This window comes from Salvelinus fontinalis, chromosome 24 (genome assembly GCF_029448725.1).
Source record: "Salvelinus fontinalis isolate EN_2023a chromosome 24, ASM2944872v1, whole genome shotgun sequence".
Taxonomy (NCBI): Eukaryota; Metazoa; Chordata; class Actinopteri; order Salmoniformes; family Salmonidae; genus Salvelinus; species Salvelinus fontinalis.
Genome location: NC_074688.1, coordinates 29,137,722 through 29,161,985, shown reverse-complemented (window position 1 = coordinate 29,161,985; position 24,264 = coordinate 29,137,722). Strand labels below are relative to the sequence as shown.

Here is a 24,264-nt window from a genome sequence, read left to right as displayed (position 1 = left end):
TTTTATGCATAACTATTTTTAGCTCTTCACACAAACAAAACATAATAAGAGGGAATATCCAGATCACCAGCCCAGCCCAGAATGTAAAGTCTTACCGCAGCACTGCGTCCGGGGAAGTTGAAGAAAGTGTCTGGACCATGTCTCTGAGGCATCTGGTTCAGAACAGACAGCAGCTTCACTGCATGCCTCGGCTGAAGAGGAGAGATGGTTGTAGGAGAGAGGGAAGAGATGGAGAGAAGAGAGAGAGAAGAGATAGAGAAGAGATAGAGGGAGGAGAAGGGGGAAGAAGGAGAGAGGGGAGAGAGATGAGATAAAAGGAGGAGAGGTGGAGGAAAGATGGAGGGAGAAGAGAGAAAAGAGATGGAGGGACGAGAGAGAGGAACATGAAGAGAGAAGAGACGAGGGAAGAGACAGAGAGGAGACATGAAGGGACATAAAGGGAAGAGAGAAGAGACAAGGGAAGAGAAAGAGAGGAGACATGAAGGGACAAAGGGTAGAGAGAAGAGATGAGGGGAGAGACGAGGGAAGAGACAGAGAGGAGACATGAAGGGACATAAAGGGAAGAGAGAAGAGACGATGGAAAAGAAAGAGAGGAGACATGAAGAGAGAAGAGACGAGGGAAGAGAAAGAGAGGAGACATGAAGGGACATAAAGGGAAGAGAGAAGAGACAAGGGAAGAGACGAGGGAAGAGAAAGAGAGGAGACATGAAGAGACAAAGGGAAGAGAGAAGAGACGAGGGAAGAGACAGAGAGGAGACGTGAAGGGACATAAAGGGAAGAGAGAAGAGACAAGGGAAGAGACGAGGGAAGAGAAAGAGAGGAGACATGAAGAGACAAAGGGAAGAGAGAAGAGACGAGGAAAGAGAAAGAGAGGAGACATGAAGAGACAAAGGGAAGAGAGAAGAGACGAGGGAAGAGAAAGAGAGGAGACATGAAGAGACAAAGGGAAGAGAGAAGAGACGAGGGAAGAGACAGAGAGGAGACATGAAGAGACAAAGGGAAGAGAGAAGAGACGAGGGAAGAGATGAGGGAAGAGAAAGAGAGGAGACATGAAGAGACAAAGGGTAGAGAGAAGAGACGAGGGAAGAGACAGAGAGGAGACATGAAGAGACAAAGGGTAGAGAGAAGAGACAAGGGAAGAGAAAAAGAGGAGACATGAAGGGACATAAAGGGAAGAGAGAAGAGACGAGGGATGAGACAGAGAGGAGACATGAAGAGACAAAGGGAAGAGAGAAGAGACAAGGGAAGAGACGATGGAAGAGAAAAAGAGGAGACATGAAGGGACATAGAGGGAAGAGAGAAGAGACGAGGGAAGATAAAGAGAGGAGACATGAAGAGACAAAGGGAAGAGAGAAGAGACGAGGGAAGAGACAGAGAGGAGACATGAAGGGACAAAGGGTAGAGAGAAGAGACGAGGGGAGAGACGAGGGAAGAGACAGAGAGGAGACATGAAGGGACATAAAGGGAAGAGAGAAGAGACGAGGGAAGAGAAAGAGAGGAGACATGAAGGGACATAAAGGGAAGAGAGAAGAGACAAGGGAAGAGACGAGGGAAGAGAAAGAGAGGAGACATGAAGAGACAAAGGGAAGAGAGAAGAGACGAGGGAAGAGACAGAGAGGAGACGTGAAGGGACATAAAGGGAAGAGAGAAGAGACAAGGGAAGAGACGAGGGAAGAGAAAGAGAGGAGACATGAAGAGACAAAGGGAAGAGAGAAGAGACGAGGGAAGAGAAAGAGAGGAGACATGAAGAGACAAAGGGAATAGAGAAGAGACGAGGGAAGAGAAAGAGAGGAGACATGAAGAGACAAAGGGAAGAGACGAGGGAAGAGAAAGAGAGGAGACATGAAGAGACAAAGGGAAGAGAGAAGAGACGAGGGAAGAGACAGAGAGGAGACGTGAAGGGACATAAAGGGAAGAGAGAAGAGACAAGGGAAGAGACGAGGGAAGAGAAAGAGAGGAGACATGAAGAGACAAAGGGAAGAGAGAAGAGACGAGGGAAGAGAAAGAGAGGAGACATGAAGAGACAAAGGGAAGAGAGAAGAGACAAGGGAAGAGATGAGGGAAGAGAAAGAGAGGAGACATGAAGAGACAAAGGGTAGAGAGAAGAGACGAGGGAAGAGACAGAGAGGAGACATGAAGAGACAAAGGGTAGAGAGAAGAGACGAGGGAAGAGAAAGAGAGGAGACATGAAGAGACAAAGGGAAGAGAGAAGAGACAAGGGATGAGACAGAGAGGAGACATGAAGAGACAAAGGGAAGAGAGAAGAGACAAGGGAAGAGACGATGGAAGAGAAAAAGAGGAGACATGAAGGGACATAAAGGGAAGAGAGAAGAGACGAGGGAAGATAAAGAGAGGAGACATGAAGAGACAAAGGGAAGAGAGAAGAGACGAGGGAAGAGACAGAGAGGAGACATGAAGGGACAAAGGGTAGAGAGAAGAGACGAGGGGAGAGACGAGGGAAGAGACAGAGAGGAGACATGAAGGGACATAAAGGGAAGAGAGAAGAGACGATGGAAAAGAAAGAGAGGAGACATGAAGGGACATAAAGGGAAGAGACAAGGGAAGAGACGAGGGAAGATAAAGAGAGGAGACATGAAGAGACAAAGGGAAGAGACGAGGGAAGAGAAAGAGAGGAGACATGAAGAGACAAAGGGAAGAGACGAGGGAAGAGAAAGAGAGGAGACATGAAGAGACAAAGGGAAGAGAGAAGAGACGAGGGAAGAGACAGAGAGGAGACATGAAGAGACAAAGGGAAGAGAGAAGAGACGAGGGAAGAGACAGAGAGGAGACATGAAGAGACAAAGGGAATAGAGAAGAGACGAGGGAAGAGAAAGAGAGGAGACATGAAGAGACAAAGGGAAGAGACGAGGGAAGAGAAAGAGAGGAGACATGAAGAGACAAAGGGAAGAGAGAAGAGACGAGGGAAGAGACAGAGAGGAGACATGAAGAGACAAAGGGAAGAGAGAAGAGAAAGAGAGGAGATGTAAGGAAGAGATTGAGAATATATGAGCCATGTTCATCAAATACAACAGGTGATTCTAAACTTGTAACCTCTTCTTCTCCTCCCATGACTTACCCAGAGTCCTCTACTCCTACAACTTACCCAGAGTTCTCGGTCTCCCCTCAGCATACTGAACAGCAATTTGAGCTCCTTCACTGTGATGCTGTAGCTGGCCAGCACTCCTAACATATCCACCAGCAGGTCTATATATATATATATATATATATATATATATATATATATATATACACACATATACACACACACACACACACACACACACACACACACACACACACACACACACACACACACACACACACACACACAGTTGTGAGTTGGTACTTCACCGGCAGATAGGGTTTCATTATTTACTGTAAAAAATCCACAATAGAAACATGCCCTCATATTCACAACCGAATTAAAAAGAAAATGCCATGCTATTAGTTTACCTTCTGAAAATACATTTTCCTCTAAACTGCCACTCAGTCTCATTATAAAACATACTGTGACTAATGACATTTTCTCTTTTCAATCTTTCCTCTCCTTTAAGCCATAGGAATTTCAATATGCTTAAAATATTAACTTAATCCACATTCATCCGTCCACCCAGCGCTCTGCAGTGGGTACTGTACTGTACTGCAGGCTTACTGTAGGCAACTGGCCATGGAACAAGCTCTATGGACTATGTATTCTCTGTGTGTGTGTGTGTGTGTGTGTGTGTGTGTGTGTGTGTGTGTGTGTGTGTGTGTGTGCTTGCGTATGTTCCTTTACCTGCGATCATGTCGTCAACGGAGCTCATCTTCAACAGCAGCTGCTCTATGAGGCCCACCTCAGTGCTGGTCTGGAGGTTACGGACACTCTTCCTGAGGATGGCTGTGAACATGGACCACACCTCAGCCTGGCAGGTCACATCACAGTGCTCCAACAGCTCTACTATACAGCCCAGGCTCTCCGCTGCCGCTATGATGAAGTTCTGTTCCAGGTCAAACTCGCCCCCCACCAGCTGGAGAGGAGAGGGAGGGGAGGGAGATGGAGGGGAGGGAGAGTGAGGGAGGGAGGGGAGAGGAGGAATGGAGGGTAAGGGACAAGAGAGAGGGGGTATGAGATTAACAGGCATGATTGCCAGTTCAGTAAGAGAGAGGAGGCTTTTTCCCTCTAAGAGACTGTGATTGTATTATAAAAGGGTATTGGAGATGTAATGTAAAATCCAATGCTGGTTGGAAAGTGGAGGGGAAGGGGCATACTGTACCGATCACCCAACAATCAATATTTATATTCTTGAAGGTCAACAGGCAATTAATTGGCCGACTCTAGTAGCACGTGATACATACAGAGAACACACTGTACAGAGGCTCCATCTTGATTGGTGGGCATGGAGAAAGACATGCATAAAATAGGGTCAGAAACCCTCCAGGTAACAGAAGTAACAGAAGAAAAAAAAGAAAAGAAAAAAACTAATAGCAGATCTAGCAAAAGAGAGAGAGCGCGGAAAAATGTGAAGAAAGAAAAAGTGTGAGAGAGAAAGAGGGTGAGAGGGGGGGGAGTAATGAGCAATCTGATGTGGTTCAATGGCCAAGCTGTTCAGACAACTGATTCCTATATAGCAGAGTTTACAGAAACAACCTCCTGCTAAATGTAGACCGTGTTCATACTGTTGCACACTGAACAGACTACCTGGGTTCAGACTGCACATGTCCTCTCTCCTTTCCCCTCCTATTCCTACCCCACCATCTCCTCTGCTTCCCCTCTCCTTTCCTCCCTTCTCCTCTCCCTCCCTTCATCTCTTCTCTCTCGTCTCCTCTCCTCCTCTCTCCTCTGCCTCCCATCTCCTCTCCTCTCCCCATCCTCTCCTCTCCCCATCCCCTCCTCTCCCTAATCCTCCTCTCCCCACCCCTCCCCATCCTCTCCTCTCCCCATCCTCTCCCCACCCCTCCTCTCCCCATCCTCTCCTCTCCCCACCCTCTCCCCATCCTCTCCTCTCCCCACCCCTCCTCTCCCAATCCTCTCCTCTCCCCATCCTCTCCTTTCCCCATCCTCTCCCCATCCTCTCCTCTCCCCACCCCTCCTCTCCCAATCCTCTCCTCTCCCCATCCTCTCCTTTCCCCATCCTCTCCCCATCCTCTCCTCTCCCCATCCTCTCCTCTCCCCATCCCTCCTCTCTATTGTCCTCTCTACTCTGCTTTGTCTGAAGTTAATATTCCTTTTATTTACCCCTCATTTTATTTTGGTAGAATTCAGATCCAGTAGTAATTGTTCCATTATAAAAGGCATCAATTACTTAGTGAGCTTAGTGTGGTAATACCTGCCTGGTATTAGAGTACAGAGCCCAGGGAAAGTATTCATGTGGAATGTAACATCTTGACAAGAACGTCCTTTTCAATGAGAGGAATTGATTTTCAGATCAGACTGTGTGCAGTTGAAGTTAGGATAATGTCTGAGGTATTAGGAAAAACAGGACCAGATCAATCATGTTTATTTACTTTCTCATCTATACCAGAGAACCACGATTCTGACCAAGAACTAGCTTCTCCATTACATTGTGGGTTGAGCAAACAACCTCAACATTTTTACTGCAAATGTATTGGCAGACTAGTAGGCCATGGTATAGAGACATAGAGAAGAAACAAAGAGCCCTGCAGTCTGGGCTGAACCTAATCTCTCTCCTACCTCTACATCCCCCTGTCCATTCTTCACTCCATCCCTCCATGCACAGACAGCAAGCAGCAGACTAATTACAGTTTCACATCCTGGTAAACTGCAGCCATTGTGCTCAGAGAGGAGAGGAGGAGAGGTATAGATGAAGACATGGGATGCGTCCCCCTATTCCCTATTTAGTGCTCTGGTCAAAAGTAGTGCACTAAATAGGGAATAGAGTGGCATTTGGGATGTAGACATGGACACAGACTAGCCACTTAGGCCGCGTTTAGACAGACAGCCCAATTCTGATCTTTTTTTCACTAATTGGTATTAGGACCAATCAGATCAGCTCTGAAAAAGATCTGATGTGATTGGTCAAAAGAACAATGTGTGGAAAAAATATGGGAATTGGGCTGTCTGTCTAAACGCAGCCTTAGAAGCTTTCAGCCTCTCTCTCACACAGCCAGTCACTGTTAGAGTAATTATACCAGCCATTATACACACCACTTTAGCCACTTAAAACTGGCTAAACCATGCTACTGCATAATCAATACTAAGAACTCAGTGACAGAAAATGTATATACGTATACGTGTATACATTTAGCTTGAGCTTGTTTAAACCATATGTAAGAAGGACCCGAGGGTTATCAAAGACTCAGCAGATTCAGAAATATAGGCACATTATGTAAGCCTGAGGTATGCCAGAGGCAACGAGAGCTAACACGATGTCCTGTACAGCAGAATATCTGCATTCTAAACTCCAGGGAGGTATCCAAAATAGCACCCTATTCTCTATATAGTGCACTACTTTTGACCAGAGCCCTGTGGGTGCCATTTGGGACGTCAAAAAAGGATTTGGGGCACTCCTAGAAGCCAGTGAGAGGACAGCAGAAAGGAGAGAGCAGAGAGGACAAAACAAGGGCACAGGGAGTCTAATCATCAACAAAACCTTGAAGATGAAAAGAACAACTTGTGCAGTCCAAAGTCTTTTTTTACAGTGTGGTGGTGTATCTTCAATCGATCACGATCTCCTGGTTGGATGAAAAACAGAATAACTACTTTTTAACTTGAAATGTTTAGTATGCATAGCAGTGCCATTGTTTCTATTAGCAGAATAACACTTTCATTTACAATCTCTTTCTGGATTTAGAAAACATCTTCAAATCAGATTCTTGATTAGGTCCCACAATCACCCAGGCGCCAGATGTCTCTGTGTGAGTAGCTGCATTACGAATGAGCAGAATGTATATTGGAAACATACAGTCTGGTTACATATAACTGTCACACCCTGATCTGTTTCACCTGTCTTTGTGATTGTCTCCATCCCCCTCCAGATGTCGCCCATCTTCCCCATTATCCTCTGTGTATTTATACCGGTGTTCTCTGTTTGTCTGTTTTGTTTGTCAAGTCAACCAGCGTTTTTTGTATCAGCTCCTGCTTTTCCCCAGTCTCTCTTTTCTCATCCTGCTGGTTTTGGCCCTTGCCTGTCCTGAGCACGTCCGCCTGACCACTCTGCTTGCCCCTGACCCTGAGCCTGCCTGCCGTCCTGTACCTTTGCCCTCCTCTGGATTACCGACCTCTGCCTGACCTGACCCTGAGCCTGCCTGCCATCCTGTACCTTTGCCCCTGTTGCTGTAATAAACATTGTTACTTCGACACGGTCTGCATCTGGGTCTTACCTTTATCCTGATAATAACATTGTACCTCCTCCACCATCTAAGAATATAGTATCTGTTAAGGATTACGAGAAGTAACAGGCTACACATAGATATAGGCTCAGTGTTAGTACAGTAACAGGCTACACATAGATATAGGCTCAGTGTTAGTACAGTAACAGGCTACATATAGATATAGGCTCAGTGTTAGTACAGTAACAGGCTACATATAGATATAGGCTCAGTGTTAGTACAGTAACAGGCTACATATAGATATAGGCTCAGTGTTAGTACAGTAACAGGCTACATATAGATATAGGCTCAGTGTTAGTACAGTAACAGGCTACATATAGATATAGGCTCAGTGTTAGTACAGTAACAGGCTACATATAGATATAGGCTCAGTGTTAGTACAGCAACAGGCTACATATAGATATAGGCTCAGTGTTAGTACAGTAACAGGCTACATATAGATATAGGCTCAGTGTTAGTACAGTAACAAGCTACATATAGATATAGGCTCAGTGTTAGTACAGTAACAGGCTACATATAGATATAGGCTCAGTGTTAGTACAGTAACAGGCTACATATAGATATAGGCTCAGTGTTAGTACAGTAACAGGCTACATATAGATATAGGCTCAGTGTTAGTACAGTAACAGGCTACATATAGATATAGGCTCAGTGTTAGTACAGTAACAGGCTACATATAGATATAGGCTCAGTGTTAGTACAGTAACAGGCTACATATAGATATAGGCTCAGTGTTAGTACAGTAACAGGCTACATATAGATATAGGCTCAGTGTTAGTACAGTAACAGGCTACATATAGATATAGGCTCAGTGTTAGTACAGTAACAGGCTACATATAGATATAGGCTCAGTGTTAGTACAGTAACAGGCTACATATAGATATAGGCTCAGTGTTAGTACAGTAACAGGCTACATATAGATATAGGCTCAGTGTTAGTACAGTAACAGGCTACATATAGATATAGGCTCAGTGTTAGTACAGTAACAGGCTACATATAGATATAGGCTCAGTGTTAGTACAGTAACAGGCTACATATAGATATAGGCTCAGTGTTAGTACAGTAACAGGCTACATATAGATATAGGCTCAGTGTTAGTACAGTAACAGGCTACATATAGATATAGGCTCAGTGTTAGTACAGTAACAGGCTACATATAAATATAGGCTCAGTGTTAGTACAGTAACAGAAATTATACCCATTTCAATTTAACTCTACAGTACCGCTCACTTTTTCTCATGACAACCTCTCCATTCTCTCCTTCTCCCCTCTCTTTCTGTGTATTAACCTCCTGACCATTCATCTCTGTTACACTTAACATCCTGATCAGTGATTAGTTCCTTTCTCCTGACTGCATCTTGACAGGATGACGAACCAGAGAGAGGGGGGAGAGAGAGAGATTCTTGGTCTCCATGGTGACAGCAGTAGGTTGGACTAGTGATGTAATCTTCAGTAAGTTTCCAGTCTAAACAATGGACAGTAAATCAGTCCAAAAAATATATATTAGAAGTGATTTCCTATTTTCAGCTGTTGGTGAGAATGAAAAGAGAGAAGGAGAAAGAGGATTACATCAAGATGAATAATATAAGATGCCAAAACATGTTCAAAAATACACAGCTGCTCCATACTAAGAAAAATCCATTGTGAAGGCCCGGGCTGAACTGCTATATCCAGCATCAGAGTACACAGACAGCACATGCTAGTGTGTTGTTTCGGTTTCCATGTCATCCTAAATAAAAAATAAAAGCTGGTGGACTTTCAGTTCTTCCATTGGTGCAGCAGAGAATGAGTACAGCAGCCATGCAGCAGCAAACCGTCTGGAAAAGAATTAGACCAATCGCTCAAAGATCAGCCTCACAGATTGGTGGATGATTGTGTCTGCACCCTGTGTGCCTACTACACCAAGTCACAGTGATAACAGAACAGCATAACAGGACAAGACCAGGGTTGTATCCCAAATGGCACCCTATTCCCTTTATACTGCACTCCATAGGGAATAGGGAGTGACTTTGGACACAACTCAGGGCTAGACCAGAACGGAACAGGTCAGCCTGATAATGTGTAAACTACTTAAGCTGCTCTCTGTCTCTCTGACACTGACATGTACAGTAATCTTCAGGACTCTGCAGGAGTGTGATCTTACACAGCCACTCCAGTAGTCTGAGGGAGTAAACCCAGGGCTCTTCTCTCCCTCCTCGAGACCTGACAAAATGTCACGACTACAAAGGTCAGGCTCCCGCTCAGCCCAGTCCAAGCTGTGTAGTAGTGTGAATAGTGGGATACCACAGCCGCTCTGATGCTCTGGGGACTAGAACCACTTCCTCATTCCAACATAATGTAAAGTAATTCACTAATTTGCATAACTGGCAGAACAGCCTTGTGTGAGTAAATGCACAAGGCAAAACCCACAAATGAAACACCCTTTTTGTAGCTGTCATGATCTATACTCTAATCAGCCGGACGGTCAACATCATACACACACCAAAACACCTATAAAGGTTTAGTCCCAGTGTATTAGCCATGTAACACCAGAAAGGAAACAGTCTTTTAAACAGCAGCTTTGATGAATGTGTGTAAACTAGGCCATGATACTGCTGTGAACAGAGCACATATCTGAGAGCCCAGTTACACACTGGTTTCCCCTTTAAGACAAGCCACAATCCACCTCCTGCAGCAAAACCTTCTCTCTCCTCCTTGCTGATCATCGCTACATCATCCAGACACCTGGTCCTCTTGGCTTAGACAGGGGGGTGGGGTCAGAGTTTCTCAACACAGTTTTGTTCCAGCTCTGCACAAGCATGCATGATCAATGGGCTAGATGATGAGTTGAGTGGTTGAATCAGATGGGTTTGTGCAGGGCTAGAGCAACAATGTGTGCACTGGACCGGAGAATGGGGACGGTAGTGGAATGTTGATGCATGTTTAAACAGAGCCCAGCACTGGGAAACAGCAGAGCCCAGCGAGGTAGTGTGACTGGATTACAGATGAACATGCAGCATGTGATGATGATCACACCGGGGTAAACAAACACAGGAACAACACAAAGGACAACTCTCTGTTGAAACACTGTAGGGATTAGAGGGTTACAGTCATATTACTGTTGAGACGGTAACACGTGATCCTGTCTGAGCTACACAGATACAGTATACTCTCCTCCATGCTATCACGTGGACATATAGATGGTCCAGAATGACCAACTCCACCGCTCTGTCAGGTGTGATCTATGGCAGATCAATTTACAGTTAATAGGGCATCACATTGCTCTGCTCCCTGACCCATGACCCAGCATCATTAACACCTGGCCCGCCCCTGTTCATCATGAGAAACCAGATGTCTGTCCATGTGTGGGAGTTCCGACCTCCTTTGCTACAACGCACGCACACATGAAATCCTCTTCCTCCTGTCCTCCCCATCCTCCTCTCCTCCAGCTGATTCAGTTGCTGCAATTCCTTTTATCAAACAGAACATTATATCAAATCAGTAGATCCTTTGTGAGGGCTAAAAAGACCTGTGTGATTTATTGAAGAGGAACAGAACAGGAAGGGAGTCTCTGAGGCAGAGAGGAGAGATGTCCTGAGTACCAACAAATCAACCTACAGAGGGAAGAGAGGGAGGAGAGAAGGAGGAGAGAGAGATGAGGACGGGGAGAAAAGAGGGAGGATAGAGCAGTTAGGAGGGGAGAGAGGGAGGAAAGGGGGAGGAGAGAAGGAAAGAGAAGAGAGAAATGAGAGGGGAGAGAGGGAGGAACGAGGGAGGAAATAGGGATTCGAATTACCAGGGAGGAGAACGTGAGAAAAAGAGCGCTAGAAGGGGAGGCGAGATGGAGAGAGGGACTGGGGAAGAACAGCAGTAGTTTTCATCACCTTCTCTCCACATAATAAATCAGGGGGAACATGAAATATATTAAATCCCAGAAGAAGCAGCCAGCTCCATTTATCTTAATGCTCACTGCTAACATTACCTGTAGAAGCACAAGTGCCATGACATTTACAATCTGAAAGGAAATGGAATAAATTGTATAAAATAGTGGAATAAATGGAATGTTATATCATTGTCCAAGGTACACAAGAAGATTATCAAGGTAACCATAAATCCTGTAAAGAAACCATTGTATCAACACCAATACACCCTACAAAGCCAGAAGAGAAGAAAGGAAGTCTAACAGAGCTCTAGAAGAGCCTTGAGGATGTGCCATGGCCAGGCGGTCTCTGAACAGCACTGCAGATCAACATGGGTCCTTGTCAAAAGTATTACACTAAATTTGGACAAACTGCTTAAAATTCTACCTAGCCGGAAGGGGTTAATCTCATACCTTTAGTCGTATCATATGTGCTCCGCCAACACCTAACTTAACAGAACTAGGGAGAAGTGGGAAATTGAGTTTAACATAGAACTTACAGAGGATAGGAGTGAAAGCGCTATAAAAAGAGTATCCAGTTTAAGGTTCTCCATCGAGTTCATATCAGCAAATCCAGACTAGCAGAGAAATACTCTGATTTAGAGGTCGAATGTGAAAAAAAATGATCCTACTAACCTAACATAAGTATTCACACCCTTTGCTACGAGTTTCGAAATTGAGCTCAGGTGCATCCTGTTTCCATTGATCATCCTTGAGATGTTTCTACAACTTGATTGGAGTCCACCTGTGGTCAATTCAATTAATTGGACTTGATTTGGAAAGGCACACACCAGTCTATATAAGGTCCCACAGTTGACAGTGCATGTCAGATCAAAAACCAAGCCATGAGCTCAAAGAAATTTTCCATCGAGGCACAGATTTGGGGAAGGGTACGAAAAAATGTCTGCAGCGTTGAAGGTCCCCAAGAACACAGTGGCTTCCATCATTCTTAAATGGAAGACGTTTGGAACCACCAAGACTCTTTCTAGAGCTGGCTGCCCGGCCAAATTGAGCAATCGGGGGAGAAGGGCCTTGGTCAGGGAGGTGACCAAGAACCCGATGATCACTCTGACAGAGCTCCAGAGTTCCATTGTGGAGATGGGACAACCTTCCAGAAGGACAACCATCTCTGTAGCACTGCACCAATGAGGCCTTTATGGTAGAGTGGCCAGACGGAAGCCGCTCCTCAATAAAAGTCACATGACAGCCTGCTTGGTGTTTGCCAAAAGGCACCTAAAGACTCTCAGACCATGAGAAACAAGATTCTCTGGTCTGATGAAACCAATATTGAACTCTTTGGCCTGAATGCCAAGCGTCACACCTGGAGGAAACCTGGTACCATCCCTACGGTGAAGCATGGTGGTGGCAGCATCATACTGTGTGGATGTTTTTCAGCGGCAGGGACTGGGATCAAGGGAAAGATGAACGGAGCAAAGTACAGAGAGATCCTTGATGAAAACCTGCTCCAGAGCACTCAGGACCTCAGACTGAGGCAAAGGTTCACCTTCTAACAGGACAACGACCCTAAGCACACAGCCAAAATAATATAGGAGTGGCTTCGGGACAAATCTCTGAATGTCTTTGAGTGTCCCAGCCAGATCCCAGATTTGAACCCAATCGAACATCTCTGGAGAGACCGGAAAATAGCTGTACAGAAACGCTTCCCATCCAACCTGACAGAGCTTGAAAGAAACTCCCCAAATACAGGTGTGCCAAGCTTGTAGCGTCATACCCAAGAAGACTCAAGGCTGTAATCGCTGCCAAAGGTGCTTCAACAAAGTACTGAGTAAAGGGTCTGAATACTTATGTAAATATGTTGTTTTCTTTTTATACATTTGCAAAATTTTCTACAAACTACTTTTTGCTTTGTCATTATGGGGTATTGTGTATAGATTGATGCGGGGAAAAAAACAATTGAATCAATTTTAGAATAAGGCTGTAACGTAACAAAATGTGTAAATCGTCAAGGGGTCTGAATACTTTCGGAATGCACTGTATATGTTGTATTCACTGTCTCATTTATAACATGTTAACATTCATTGTTTTCAAACCATGATACATGTAGGCCTATGCACCTTATATTAATAGCATTTTATTTTATATATTTATTTTTTATTATTATTCATCATTTTTTTCCTGGGATGGAATGCGAGGGTGGGACTGGGGTAGGTGGGCACGAGTGATGGAGCTGTTCTTTGTAAAAAAAATATGTATATATAAAAAAAACAATCTATGGTGCAATTGTAATCTTTAATTTTAAAAAACGAACACATTTGGGAATGAAGGCCATTTGGGACGAAGTAAAGTGAAAGTGCTTCTGACTCCATACAAATACTGACAGACACTAGCTGCCTGTCAGTATTGCAGCACTATGGACAGTTCCTCTCTGGTGAAACCTCATTAAACCTCACAAAGCTGCAAGTGTAGAGCCCCACTGATCATGCTGCCTCACTGCACAGACAAAGACAGGTTAACAGACATGTAACATGCTAATGACATACTCTATATAACATGGCCTCTTCCAGCCTTCTGGTCCGTGGCAAGGCCTGTCAAGCTGAACAGCCAATCAACAGATAGCAGGTCTCTCATCTCTGGCCAGCCTCATACTAAAGCCCATAGGCTGGCAGCCATGCCGTGTGTGTGTGTGTGTGTGTGTGTGTGTGTGTGTGTGTGTGTGTGTGTGTGTGTGTGTGTGTGTGTGTGTGTGTGTGTGTGTGTGTGTGTGTGTGTGTGTGTGTGTGTGTGTGTGTGTGTGTGTGTGTGTGTGTGTGTGTGTGCGCACGCTGTGCTGGGTAAAAGCACATCAAAGCCAGTGATCCTGGCCTGCTTCTCTTAAACTTCAGTAGAGGCGAGAGTAAGAGACCACTTAGTATTTTGTCCACCAATTAATCACACCCTGGGGGTGGATCCTAAGGTCAGTACAGAGAGCTCCCAGCTCCCAGAGACACTGTGTTCTACCTCCCAAACCCACCAGGTCACTTCACATTCACAGCTCACTGTGAGAGACAGAGACACAGGTCTGCTTCCCCATCCGAAGGCTTCTCAGTTCCTTTCCTCTCCATTCTTCTCCTTTCCATTCCTCCCCTTTCCTTTCCATTGCTCTCCTGTTCACTCCTCTCCACACAATCCCTGCCCTACTATCTTCCTGCCTCTCTCTACCCCTCTGTGTATCTCTCTCCCTCTCCATCTCTTTTCCAGTGAATGCTCAGATTGTCAAACAGGATTCGTAGCGAGCGTTGCCAGTCTAGAGCAGGAGAGAAAATTAAAAAGCAATCTTGCAGGAAATAAATCTGGTGGAAAGGAAGAGGGGCTGTGATGTGAAAGGAATACCAGGAGGTCTGGGGAGTGTCGCTACAGATTACAAAACACACACAGGCCTGCTGAGCTCAAAACCACACCACATACTGTAGGTACATACACACACCACATAGGTTTTTCTATACATGTCTTCTAATATTCTATGATACAGCATCTCAACATGCAGACAGACATATGGAATTGTTTTAAAATGGTCTTACCATGGATCATTTAGCTATTCGATTTTTAATTTTAGGTACCCTTTATGAATCCAAAAAATATGTAAAAAAGATTTGATAAAATATTTAATTAAGAGTTTACTACTATAACCCATAGAAACGCCTTGAATAACACATTCATTAAAGGCAAAAAAAAGTCAGGCAAAAAATACATCTTAAGGAGTTTTGAAGTGTCTGTCCTATATCTAGGAGATTTAAGAAAGCTCAGGAATGTGTTCTTTTTACACATATTTAACCCCATATTTTTGTAGGCCAAAACTACCGCCATACTTCCATTTGTTTGTATGGGTTACCTTCAGACGAGTCCTGACATAGGTGGATGTGGTAGATTGAGACTCAGTCCATGTAAAAAAACTGATATCTCTAGTTTAAAGTGACAGATTAATGGAATTTTTTAAATTATGTTAAATAGAATGACGCACGGGTGCGTCAATAGACTCTTAAGGATTAAACATCTCCATGATATGGTTTCTCAACATAACGGCACACTAGGACATGCCAGGACTCACTGTACACTATGTGTGTGTGTGTCTGAAGGTGAGGAATAAGTACAGATGCTTCGCCGCTGTTTCCTGTCAGATCGTCTGTCTGTCTTATTAAAGATACGCCTGGAGCCATCTGGTGCTCACACACACACACACACACACACACACACACACACACACACACACACACACACACACACACACACACACACACACACACACACACACACACACACACACACACACACACACACACACACACACACACATGCTGTTGTTCCACAATGAAAGAAAAGTGTCACAATCAAGCATTATCACAACCAACCCTACAACAGTTGGGATATCTAGCGGCAGTATATTTACCTGGGATATCTATTCACTGTATATCTATCCTCTGACACATAGATTAATGCTTCAGTGCTCCAGTCACCTTGGAGCAGCTCTGCACTGCAGCATTCAGCTGTGCCCACCTCACCTTGGCTGGGGGCTGCATGGTGCAGTGGGACAGGAGTTCTCCTGTCTCTCTCTCACAGCAAAGCAAAACAGAAAAGCAGTTGAGGTCACCCAAGCCTGTCTAATCATCTCTGCTAATTGAACAGCTCCAGTCAGGATAAGAGTTGTCAGAGTCATTAACCTCATTAACCTGCAGATACACTTCCCGTTCTGTTCCATTATACTGCTATCACAGACACAGACTGGAGGCATATGAAGAGGGATAGCTGGGGGAGAGAGAGTTGTAGGGATCCCTACTGTAAAGTGGTGTACAAATGTATGATCTTGATCGGTATGAAATGTATGATTTGATCACCCCGTTGCAGGAGAACTTTGCTGCAATGCAGGAAATGTAAAACTTTTAGAAAATGTGAGATTTAAAATGGCTTCTGAAGTTTTGAGACTTAATTTTCCCTTACGTAAAATGTATCAACCCCTACATAACTCTCCATTAACTACAATCCACATAAGAATTCACATTTCCTTCTGTAGCAAACTGGCTCAGATCAAGATCCTACATCTGTATAGAGAGAACAGGAGAGAATTGCCTCTACAGCCCTAAACAGCGATGAGAGAGAGAAGCACACTGCAATGCAGAGAGAGAGAGGGGGGAGAGAGAGAGGGGGGAGAGAGAGAGAAGAGAGGAGAGAGGAGAGAGGAGAGAGAGAGAGAGAGAGAGAGAGAGAGAGAGAGAGAGAGAGAGAGAGAGAGAGAGAGAGAGAGAGAGAGAGAGAGAGAGAGAGAGAGAGAGAGGAGTCACCAGGCTGAGAGGAGGACCAGGACATAATGTACTCCAGATAAAACCACACACACACACACACTTATAGCAGCTGAAAGTCATAATCTCAGGATTATGATCTAAAGTAGATCCCTCAAACTCAGCTCTGGAAGCCAGTTCCACTGCGTTTTTTTTCATTCTTCCCCTCTTATCAGAGACTGAATTAGACCTGGGACACCAGGTGGGTGCAATTAATGGCCAGGTAGAACAGAAAACCAGTAGACTCCAGACCTCGTAGGGTAATAGTTGAATACCCCTGATCTAGATCATATGAGAACTATCCTTCAGAATCTCTGAACCACTGAAACACAACTCAGATTAAAACTCAACTCTGATTAATTTTGATATACTGTACCAGTCAAAAGTTTGGACACACCTACTCATTTAAGGGTTTTTCTTTATCTTTTACTATTTTCTACATTGTAGAATAATAGTGAAGACATCAAAACTATGAAATAACACATATGGAATCACGTAGTACGTAAAAAAGTGTTAAACAAATCTAAATATATTTTAGATTCTTCAAAGAAGCCAGCCTTTGCCTTGATGACAGCTTTACACACTTTTGGCATGGAAAAAAACTCTATTGTTCCCAGTCTAGCTGGATGTCCTTTGTCATAATATCAAACACAACAACATCAGAACAACAGTAAAACAACAGTAGAGATATGTTTGTTATTCTGTTAAGTCTCAGTGTAAAACTGCAGAGGGAATGATAGAGAAAAGTCAATTAGAATAAACAGCCATTTCAGACAGAAATCAAACAAGTGTTGTTAGTGAACGTATGACGGAGAAAAGAGGTGAAGTCCAAAGTGGCCAGTCAGAATCAACTACTACCAACTCGGTACCATGAAAAAGGGGTAAAAATAACAATTGTAAAAATTAAAAAGTTCTAAAAAGATTCAAACCTCATTGCCTCCAAACAGACCTTCCATTACAGACACCAGGAACCATGGAAGAAATTCAATTAACCAGACAGTGTATGTGTGTGTGCAACTATACTTGTGTGTCATGGTTCCTCCTGGCATCAGAGGGCGGTAGAGACTGCCCTAGAGACTTTTATTGGACTCGTGTGTCTTAGTATGCGCTCCAACAGGTATATCTCACTGGTCCTCCCCAAAGCCAACACTTCCTTTGGCTGCCTTTCCTTCCGTTTCTCTGCTGCCAATGACTGGAAACAATTGCAAAAATCACTGAAATTTGAGAGGATATCTTTATATTTCCCTCACTAACTTTAAACATCAGCTATCTGAGCAGCTAACCGAACGCTGCAGCTGTACGCAGCCCATCTGTAAATAGCCCATCCAATCTACCTACCTCATCCCCATATTGTTTTTATTAACTTTTTTGCTCTTTTGCACACCAGTATTTCTACTTGCAGATCATCATCTGCACATCTATCACTTCAGTGTTAATTTGCTAAATTGTAATTACTTTGCTACTATGGCCTATTTATTGCCTTACCTCCTCACGCCATTTGCCCACACTGTATATAGACTTTTTTTCTATTGTGTTATTGACTGTACGTTTGTTTATTCCATGGGTAACTCTGTGTTGTTGTTTGTGTCGCACTGCTTTGCTTTATATTGCCCAGGTCGCAGTTGTAAATGAGAACTTGTTCTCAACTGGCCTACCTGGTTAAATAAAGGTGAAATGAAATAAAAATCTAAAATAAATATATATTTTATGATTGTTTCCCCTTTAAGAGAGGTGTGTTTTCTGTTTCCTTTTGTTAGTTCTTGAATTCAGTTTCCTGTATGTTTACCCCATGTGAGTTTTAGTGTTTGTTGTTTTTCTATATTATTACGTTCTCCATTATTCAAGTAAAGATATTACGTTTTTCCCAAGTCGCTGATTCCTGGTCTGGTTCATTCTCTGCTCATGGGTTCAACTCTACCACGTCACAATGTGGGGACAAACACAAATTTGAGCCACTGGGGACATTTTCTTAGTCCCCACAAGGTCAAATGCGACTTCTAGGGAGTTTAGAGTTAAGGTTAGAATTAGTGTTAGGGTTTGAATTAGGTTTAGGGTTAGGAGCTAGAGTTAGTTTTAGGTTAGGAGATAGGTTTAGGGTTTGGGTTAAGGATAGGTTTTGGGGTTAAGGTTAGGTTAGGTTTAAGATTAGGGTAAGGGTTATGGGTTAGGGAACACAGGATTTTGAATGGGACTGAATTGTGTCCCCACAAGGTTAGTTGTACAAGACTGTGTGTGTGTGTTTGTGTGCTTCTAGAGCAGTGTGACTGATGGCTCTGTTATGTTAGGTGCTTATTTGATGATGTAATTATTTCTCGTCTGTAATTACTTCTCAATGAAGCTGTAGAACAGACTCAGTCTCAATGTAGAGCTGGCTAAGCAATGGTCTAACACATGCCTGTCCTTCTCTTTTATATATACACACACACACACACACACACACACACACACACACACACACACACACACACACACACGGTCAATAACCTGGGGGAGGTGTTCTGATGGGAACAGTCACCTGGGAAAGTCTAACGACAGATTGAATGGCCAGCTTGGGTCAGGAGGTTTGTGTGTGTCGCCTGGCAGCATGGGGCTGGCAGAGCAGACAGATGGCAGTGCCATTGCTGTGGAACCTGACAGAGCTAACAGAGACAGTATAAGTATAAGTATCGTATAAGATACACGGGGATCGGAAACAGGGACGTACAGTACCAGTCAAAAGTTTAGACACACCTACTCACTCAAGGGTTATTATTTTTACTATTTTCTACATTGTAGAATAATAGTGAATACATCAATACTATGAAATAACACATGGAATCATGTAGTAACCAAAAAAAAAAGTACAAATCAAAATACATTTTATATTTGAGATTCTTCAGTTAATGCCTTGATGACAGCTTTGCACACTCTTGGCATTTTCTCAACAAGCTTCATGAGGAATGCTTTTCCAACAGTCTTGAAGGAGTTCCCACATATTGCTGAGCCCTTATTGGATTCTTTCCTTCACTCTGAAGTCCAACTCATCCCAAACCATCTCAATTAGGTTGAGGTCGGGTGATTGTGGAGGCCAGGTCATCTGATGCAGCATTTCATCACAATCCTTGGTCAAATAGACCCTAAACAGCCTGGGTTTGAGCTGTTCTTGCCATAATATGGACTTGGTCTTTTACCAAATAGGGCTATTTTCTGTATACCACCCCTACTTTGTCACAACACAACTAATTGTCTCAAACACATTAATGGAAAGAAATTCCACAAATTAACTTTTAACAAGGCACACCTGTTAATTGAAATGCATTCAAGTTGACTACCTCATGAATCTGGTTGAGAGAATGCCAAGAGTGTGCAAAGCTGTCATCAAGGCAAAGGCTGGCTACTTTGAAGAATCTCAAATAAAAAATATATTTAGATTTGTTAAAAAAAAAATTGGTTACTACATGATTCCATATAGTATAAAAAAAAATAAAAACTGGAATGAGTAGGTGTGCCCAAACTTTGGACTGGTGCTGTAAGTGTAAACGTTATTGCTCTCTGGTGGTTCAGAGCACAACATCATTGCACAAACCATTACATTATGAAAAACAGAGCTGGAATATAAATATACTGTAATACCATGTATGCGTCCCATGTACGCCACCCTATTCCCTATATAGTCCACTACTTTTGACCAGAGCCGTATGGGCCCTGGTCAAAAGAGGTGTGCTAAATAGGGAATAGGGTACAATTTAGGATATACCCAAATCATGTTATCATGGAGCATTACAGGGTCCTGAACCAATACAAGGTCTCTGTAGCCTAGGGGATAAACATAGCCCAAATCCATATAAAACAGTTTTTATTACTACCACAGTATTTCCATTATTTTTCATTGCATTCAACTACTATATTACTGCGACAGAAAGAGAGAGAAAATCAGATCACTGTACTACAGTCACCAGATGACTGTTACTACCTGATGAGGGAGGTGAGTGCAGTGATCTGATTGGCTACCCTGAGGAACTGACCAGTCAGGCTAGAGGAGAAGCCCTACCCTCCAGATGGACTCAACCCAAACCTCCTTTATGTTGTTTAACTACGCAGCGATACGCTTGATCTCATATCTGCAACTGGAACCTAGTCTCCACATGTCCGGGTTAGAGCTATCACACATCTCAATGCAAAACACTCTCTCTCTCTCCCCCTCTCTCTTTATTTATCTATTCCCCTCCCCCTCTTTCTCCTCCTCAGTAATGTAAATTACAGTTTCTTACAGTAGTTGTGACATTTGATTTCATTGGGAGACTGAGGTTGCACCCCAAATGGCAGCCTATTCCCTTTATGGTGCACTATACTTTTGCACTATACTGCCCTATGGGCCCTGGTCAAAAGGAGTGCACTATAGGGAATAGGGTGCCATTTGGGATACATATAGGTCTTCATGATTCAGCTCCCAGGTATTGGTAGACTGGGAAACTTCGATCTTATTATGTGGAAGGCCAGTCCTCTATTCCTCCCCTCACTCTACTCCATTTCTCCTCTCACTCTCTTTCCCTGCTCTTATGTAGAGCACACTCAATCAGCTCAGGGCTGCTTCTCCTGTTGTGATATGAGCATGCCTTTCAGAACTAATGTCAGAACTGCAGCTCATTCTTTCTCACTGCGTGTTGTTCTCACAGTGCAGAGGGTGTGTGTGTGTGTGTGTGTGTGTGTGTGTGTGTGTGTGTGTGTGTGTGTGTGTGTGTGTGTGTGTGTGTGTGTGTGAGATGTCAGGCAGGCAGGCGGTGAGCGAGAGGGATTTGATAGCTTCCGGCAGCGTGCCTGTTTCCCTCCCTGCTGGACCAGTGTTCTGTGTTCTGGAGCTAGTTTATGAGATTGAGTGTGACCTGCTATACAAAGGTCGACCTGACCTTGTCACAGTGGATAGAGGGAGGATGGAAGGGAGGGAGAGAATGAGAGAGGGAGAGAAAGGGAGGGAGGGCTTGGTATTCTGTGCAGTTTTTCAGTTGGACACTCCAGGCAACTCCAGAAGTGATCTATTGTAAAAAGTAGGTCTGACTCCATTTAGTCGACTGGTCGATTATTTGGTCGATAGACTGTTGGTTGACCGAGATTTCTTTAGTCGAGCAGTAGCAAAAAATTATAATAATTTCATGGTGTACTATTAACCGAAAAGTTTCTCTATCAAATCCCCGAGCTGACAAGGTAAAAATCTGTTGTTCTGCCCCTGAACAAGGCAGTTACCTCACTGTTCCTAGGCCGTCATTGTAAATAATAAGTTGTTCTTAACTGACTTGCCTAGTTAAATAAAGGTTAAATAAAATACATTTTAAAAAATTGCCACCTGTCTGTGGACTAATCTATTGTGGGGGCCGTAGGGATGGCACAGTCCATCACAAAGACATGTGCTGCTGAAGTTGTATATGGTTATATTATGTAATAACTAATTATGTAAATACTAATAAAAAAAAGATTATTTCATAAAAAATTTGCTTTCTCCCGCGTTGGATAGTGGTCGTTGTCCTCAAACATCAGTGCGCTGTTGAATTGGCTCCTATTCCTAGACCATGTTGCTATGTGCATAATAGTAAAACTAACAAGTATATTGGTGTTGAGAACAATGCGGCGGAGGCAGCAGAAGAGTTAGCGGATAGAAAACAGCACTTGAGGAGAGAGGAAAAGAAGCCAACAAGTGCTCAGCATATGTGGGAACTCCTTCAAGAGTGTTGGAGAAACATTCCAGGTGAAGCTGGTTTATAGAATGCCAAGAGTGAGCAAAGCTGTCAAGGCAAAAGGTGGCTACTTTGAAGAATCGGATATATAAAATAGATTTTGATATGTAAAAAAAAAAAAATCGGGTTACCACATGATTCCATGTGTTATTTCATAGTTTTGATGTCTTCACTATTATTCTACAATGTAGAAAATAGTAAAAATTAAGAAAAACCCTTGAATGAGTAGGTGTGTCCAAACTTTTGACTGGTACTGTATAGCTGCAGAAATGACAGATCTTGCTTCTGTTTAATAGTCTACTGATTCCGTGAGCACCAAGCCTCACGCACCCACAACATGTTGGATCAACAATTTCACAAATTTGGCGTTTTTTTTTATTTATCTTTGCTATGCTGTAATAAAGGCTTTACATTATTTTCATTAGAACAGCCTATCTGGTATTACTTATAATGTATTTAGTGTTGTTTACACTCTTCCAAATTGTCTGAAAAATTATATTTAAAATAATAACCCTCCTTTTTCTTGATCTCGTTATTGTTATTACTGCTACTACTACTACCACTATCATCATAATTAGTAATGTCATTATCATTAGTAGGCTTAGTATAGCAACCTTGTAACCACCATTGACCTGTAGGCCAAAGAATGCATCCTGTTGAGTCTTAATACCATAACTTACTTAGACATATATTTCAATAGTTATATAGACTACTGTATCAATCAATCATTTGTTCATGTCATCACACAGCATATGTGTAACGAACACGAGGGGAGACAGAGGGGAGAGGCTGGTTTCAAGCGCAGGGCGCAGCAAGTGTTTACATTGCAAAGGACCACAGGAGGAGGCAGGTAGCTGGGTCCAGGGGCAGGCAGAAGGTCGAACGAAGGAGGTCCAAAAGGGCAACAGTACAGGCAGGGAAAAGGCTAGTAACGTAGTCCGGGAGCTCAGGCAATAGGTAGATGACAGGAAATCCAATAGGCTAAAGTACAGGCAGGGAATAGTCAAAAGGCGTTGTTAGTGAGGCAGGCAAAAACTATCATACAGGGGAGGAGTAAATCATGTGTGTGTCACAAAACAAACAATACCTCACAGTGATGGGGTGCAAAGAACTGAAATAAATAGTGTGTGATAATGACTTACAGGTGTGTGAACAGGTGATTAGAATTCAGGTGATTGGGATCTGGAGAGTGAGCTGCGTTCAGGGGATCTAGGTGTTTGAGGGTGTGAGCTGGAAAGTGAGCTGCGTTCAGGGGATCTAGGTGTTTGAGGGTGTGAGCTGGAAAGTGGTCTGGAGAGTGAGCTGCGTTCAGGGGATCTAGGTGTTTGAGGGTGTGAGCTGGAAAGTGAGCTGCGTTCAGGGGTTCTAGGTGTTTGAGGGTGTGAGCTGGAAAGTGGTCTGGAAAGTGAGCTGCGTTCAGGGGATCTAGGTGTTTGAGGGTGTGAGCTGGAGAGTGAGCTGCGTTCAGGGGATCTAGGTGTTTGAGGGTGTGAGCTGGAAAGTGAGCTGCGTTCAGGGGATCTAGGTGTTTGAGGGTGTGAGCTGGAAAGTGGGCTGGAAAGTGAGCTGCGTTCAGGGGATCTAGGTGTTTGAGGGTGTGAGTTGGAAGCAGACATTACAATATGAGTCATTAATGATTTGAAATGCAGTCAAACATTTTACTTTCTAAAATAAAATAAAGCGACCATTGAATAATTAGAGTAAACAATAAATAGAATGTGTCTATATATGGAAAAATACACGTTTAAACATTTTGACCAATCGATTGGTCTAAAGAACAAACAACTCTCAGTCGACCAAGATGTGTTTTTGTCGGGGACAGCCCTAGTAAAAAGTCTGGTTTATGGTCTTCACTGAACTGGAATAATTATGATGATTATTATGCTAATGCTCATATGTATATTGCATGTTCATCAGACCTGCAATCCTGGCAGGAAATGAGAGTCAAGGTATGTCCCATTCCCTAATAGTGCACTACTCTGATGTTATACTACTCTCCCCATTGAGAGATGATGACCAGTATGTTTACATTTACATGTTAATTATTTAGCAGAAACTC

General features: G+C 43.4%; 1 protein-coding gene across 9 annotated transcripts in view; it reads right to left on the bottom strand.

The window, feature by feature from the left end:
* The window catches only part of LOC129822249 (neurobeachin-like), a 318,368-nt gene that overhangs the window by 262,721 nt on the left and 31,383 nt on the right, over positions 1–24,264 (bottom strand). For all 9 annotated transcript variants that reach the window (XM_055880368.1, XM_055880366.1, XM_055880362.1 and 6 more), the window contains exons 2-4: positions 3,776–4,007; positions 3,104–3,204; positions 96–191 (exon numbers count right to left, since the gene is read on the bottom strand). In XM_055880368.1, the coding sequence (XP_055736343.1) occupies positions 96–191; positions 3,104–3,204; positions 3,776–4,007 (429 nt within the window). The remainder of the gene's footprint in view (positions 1–95; positions 192–3,103; positions 3,205–3,775; positions 4,008–24,264) is intronic.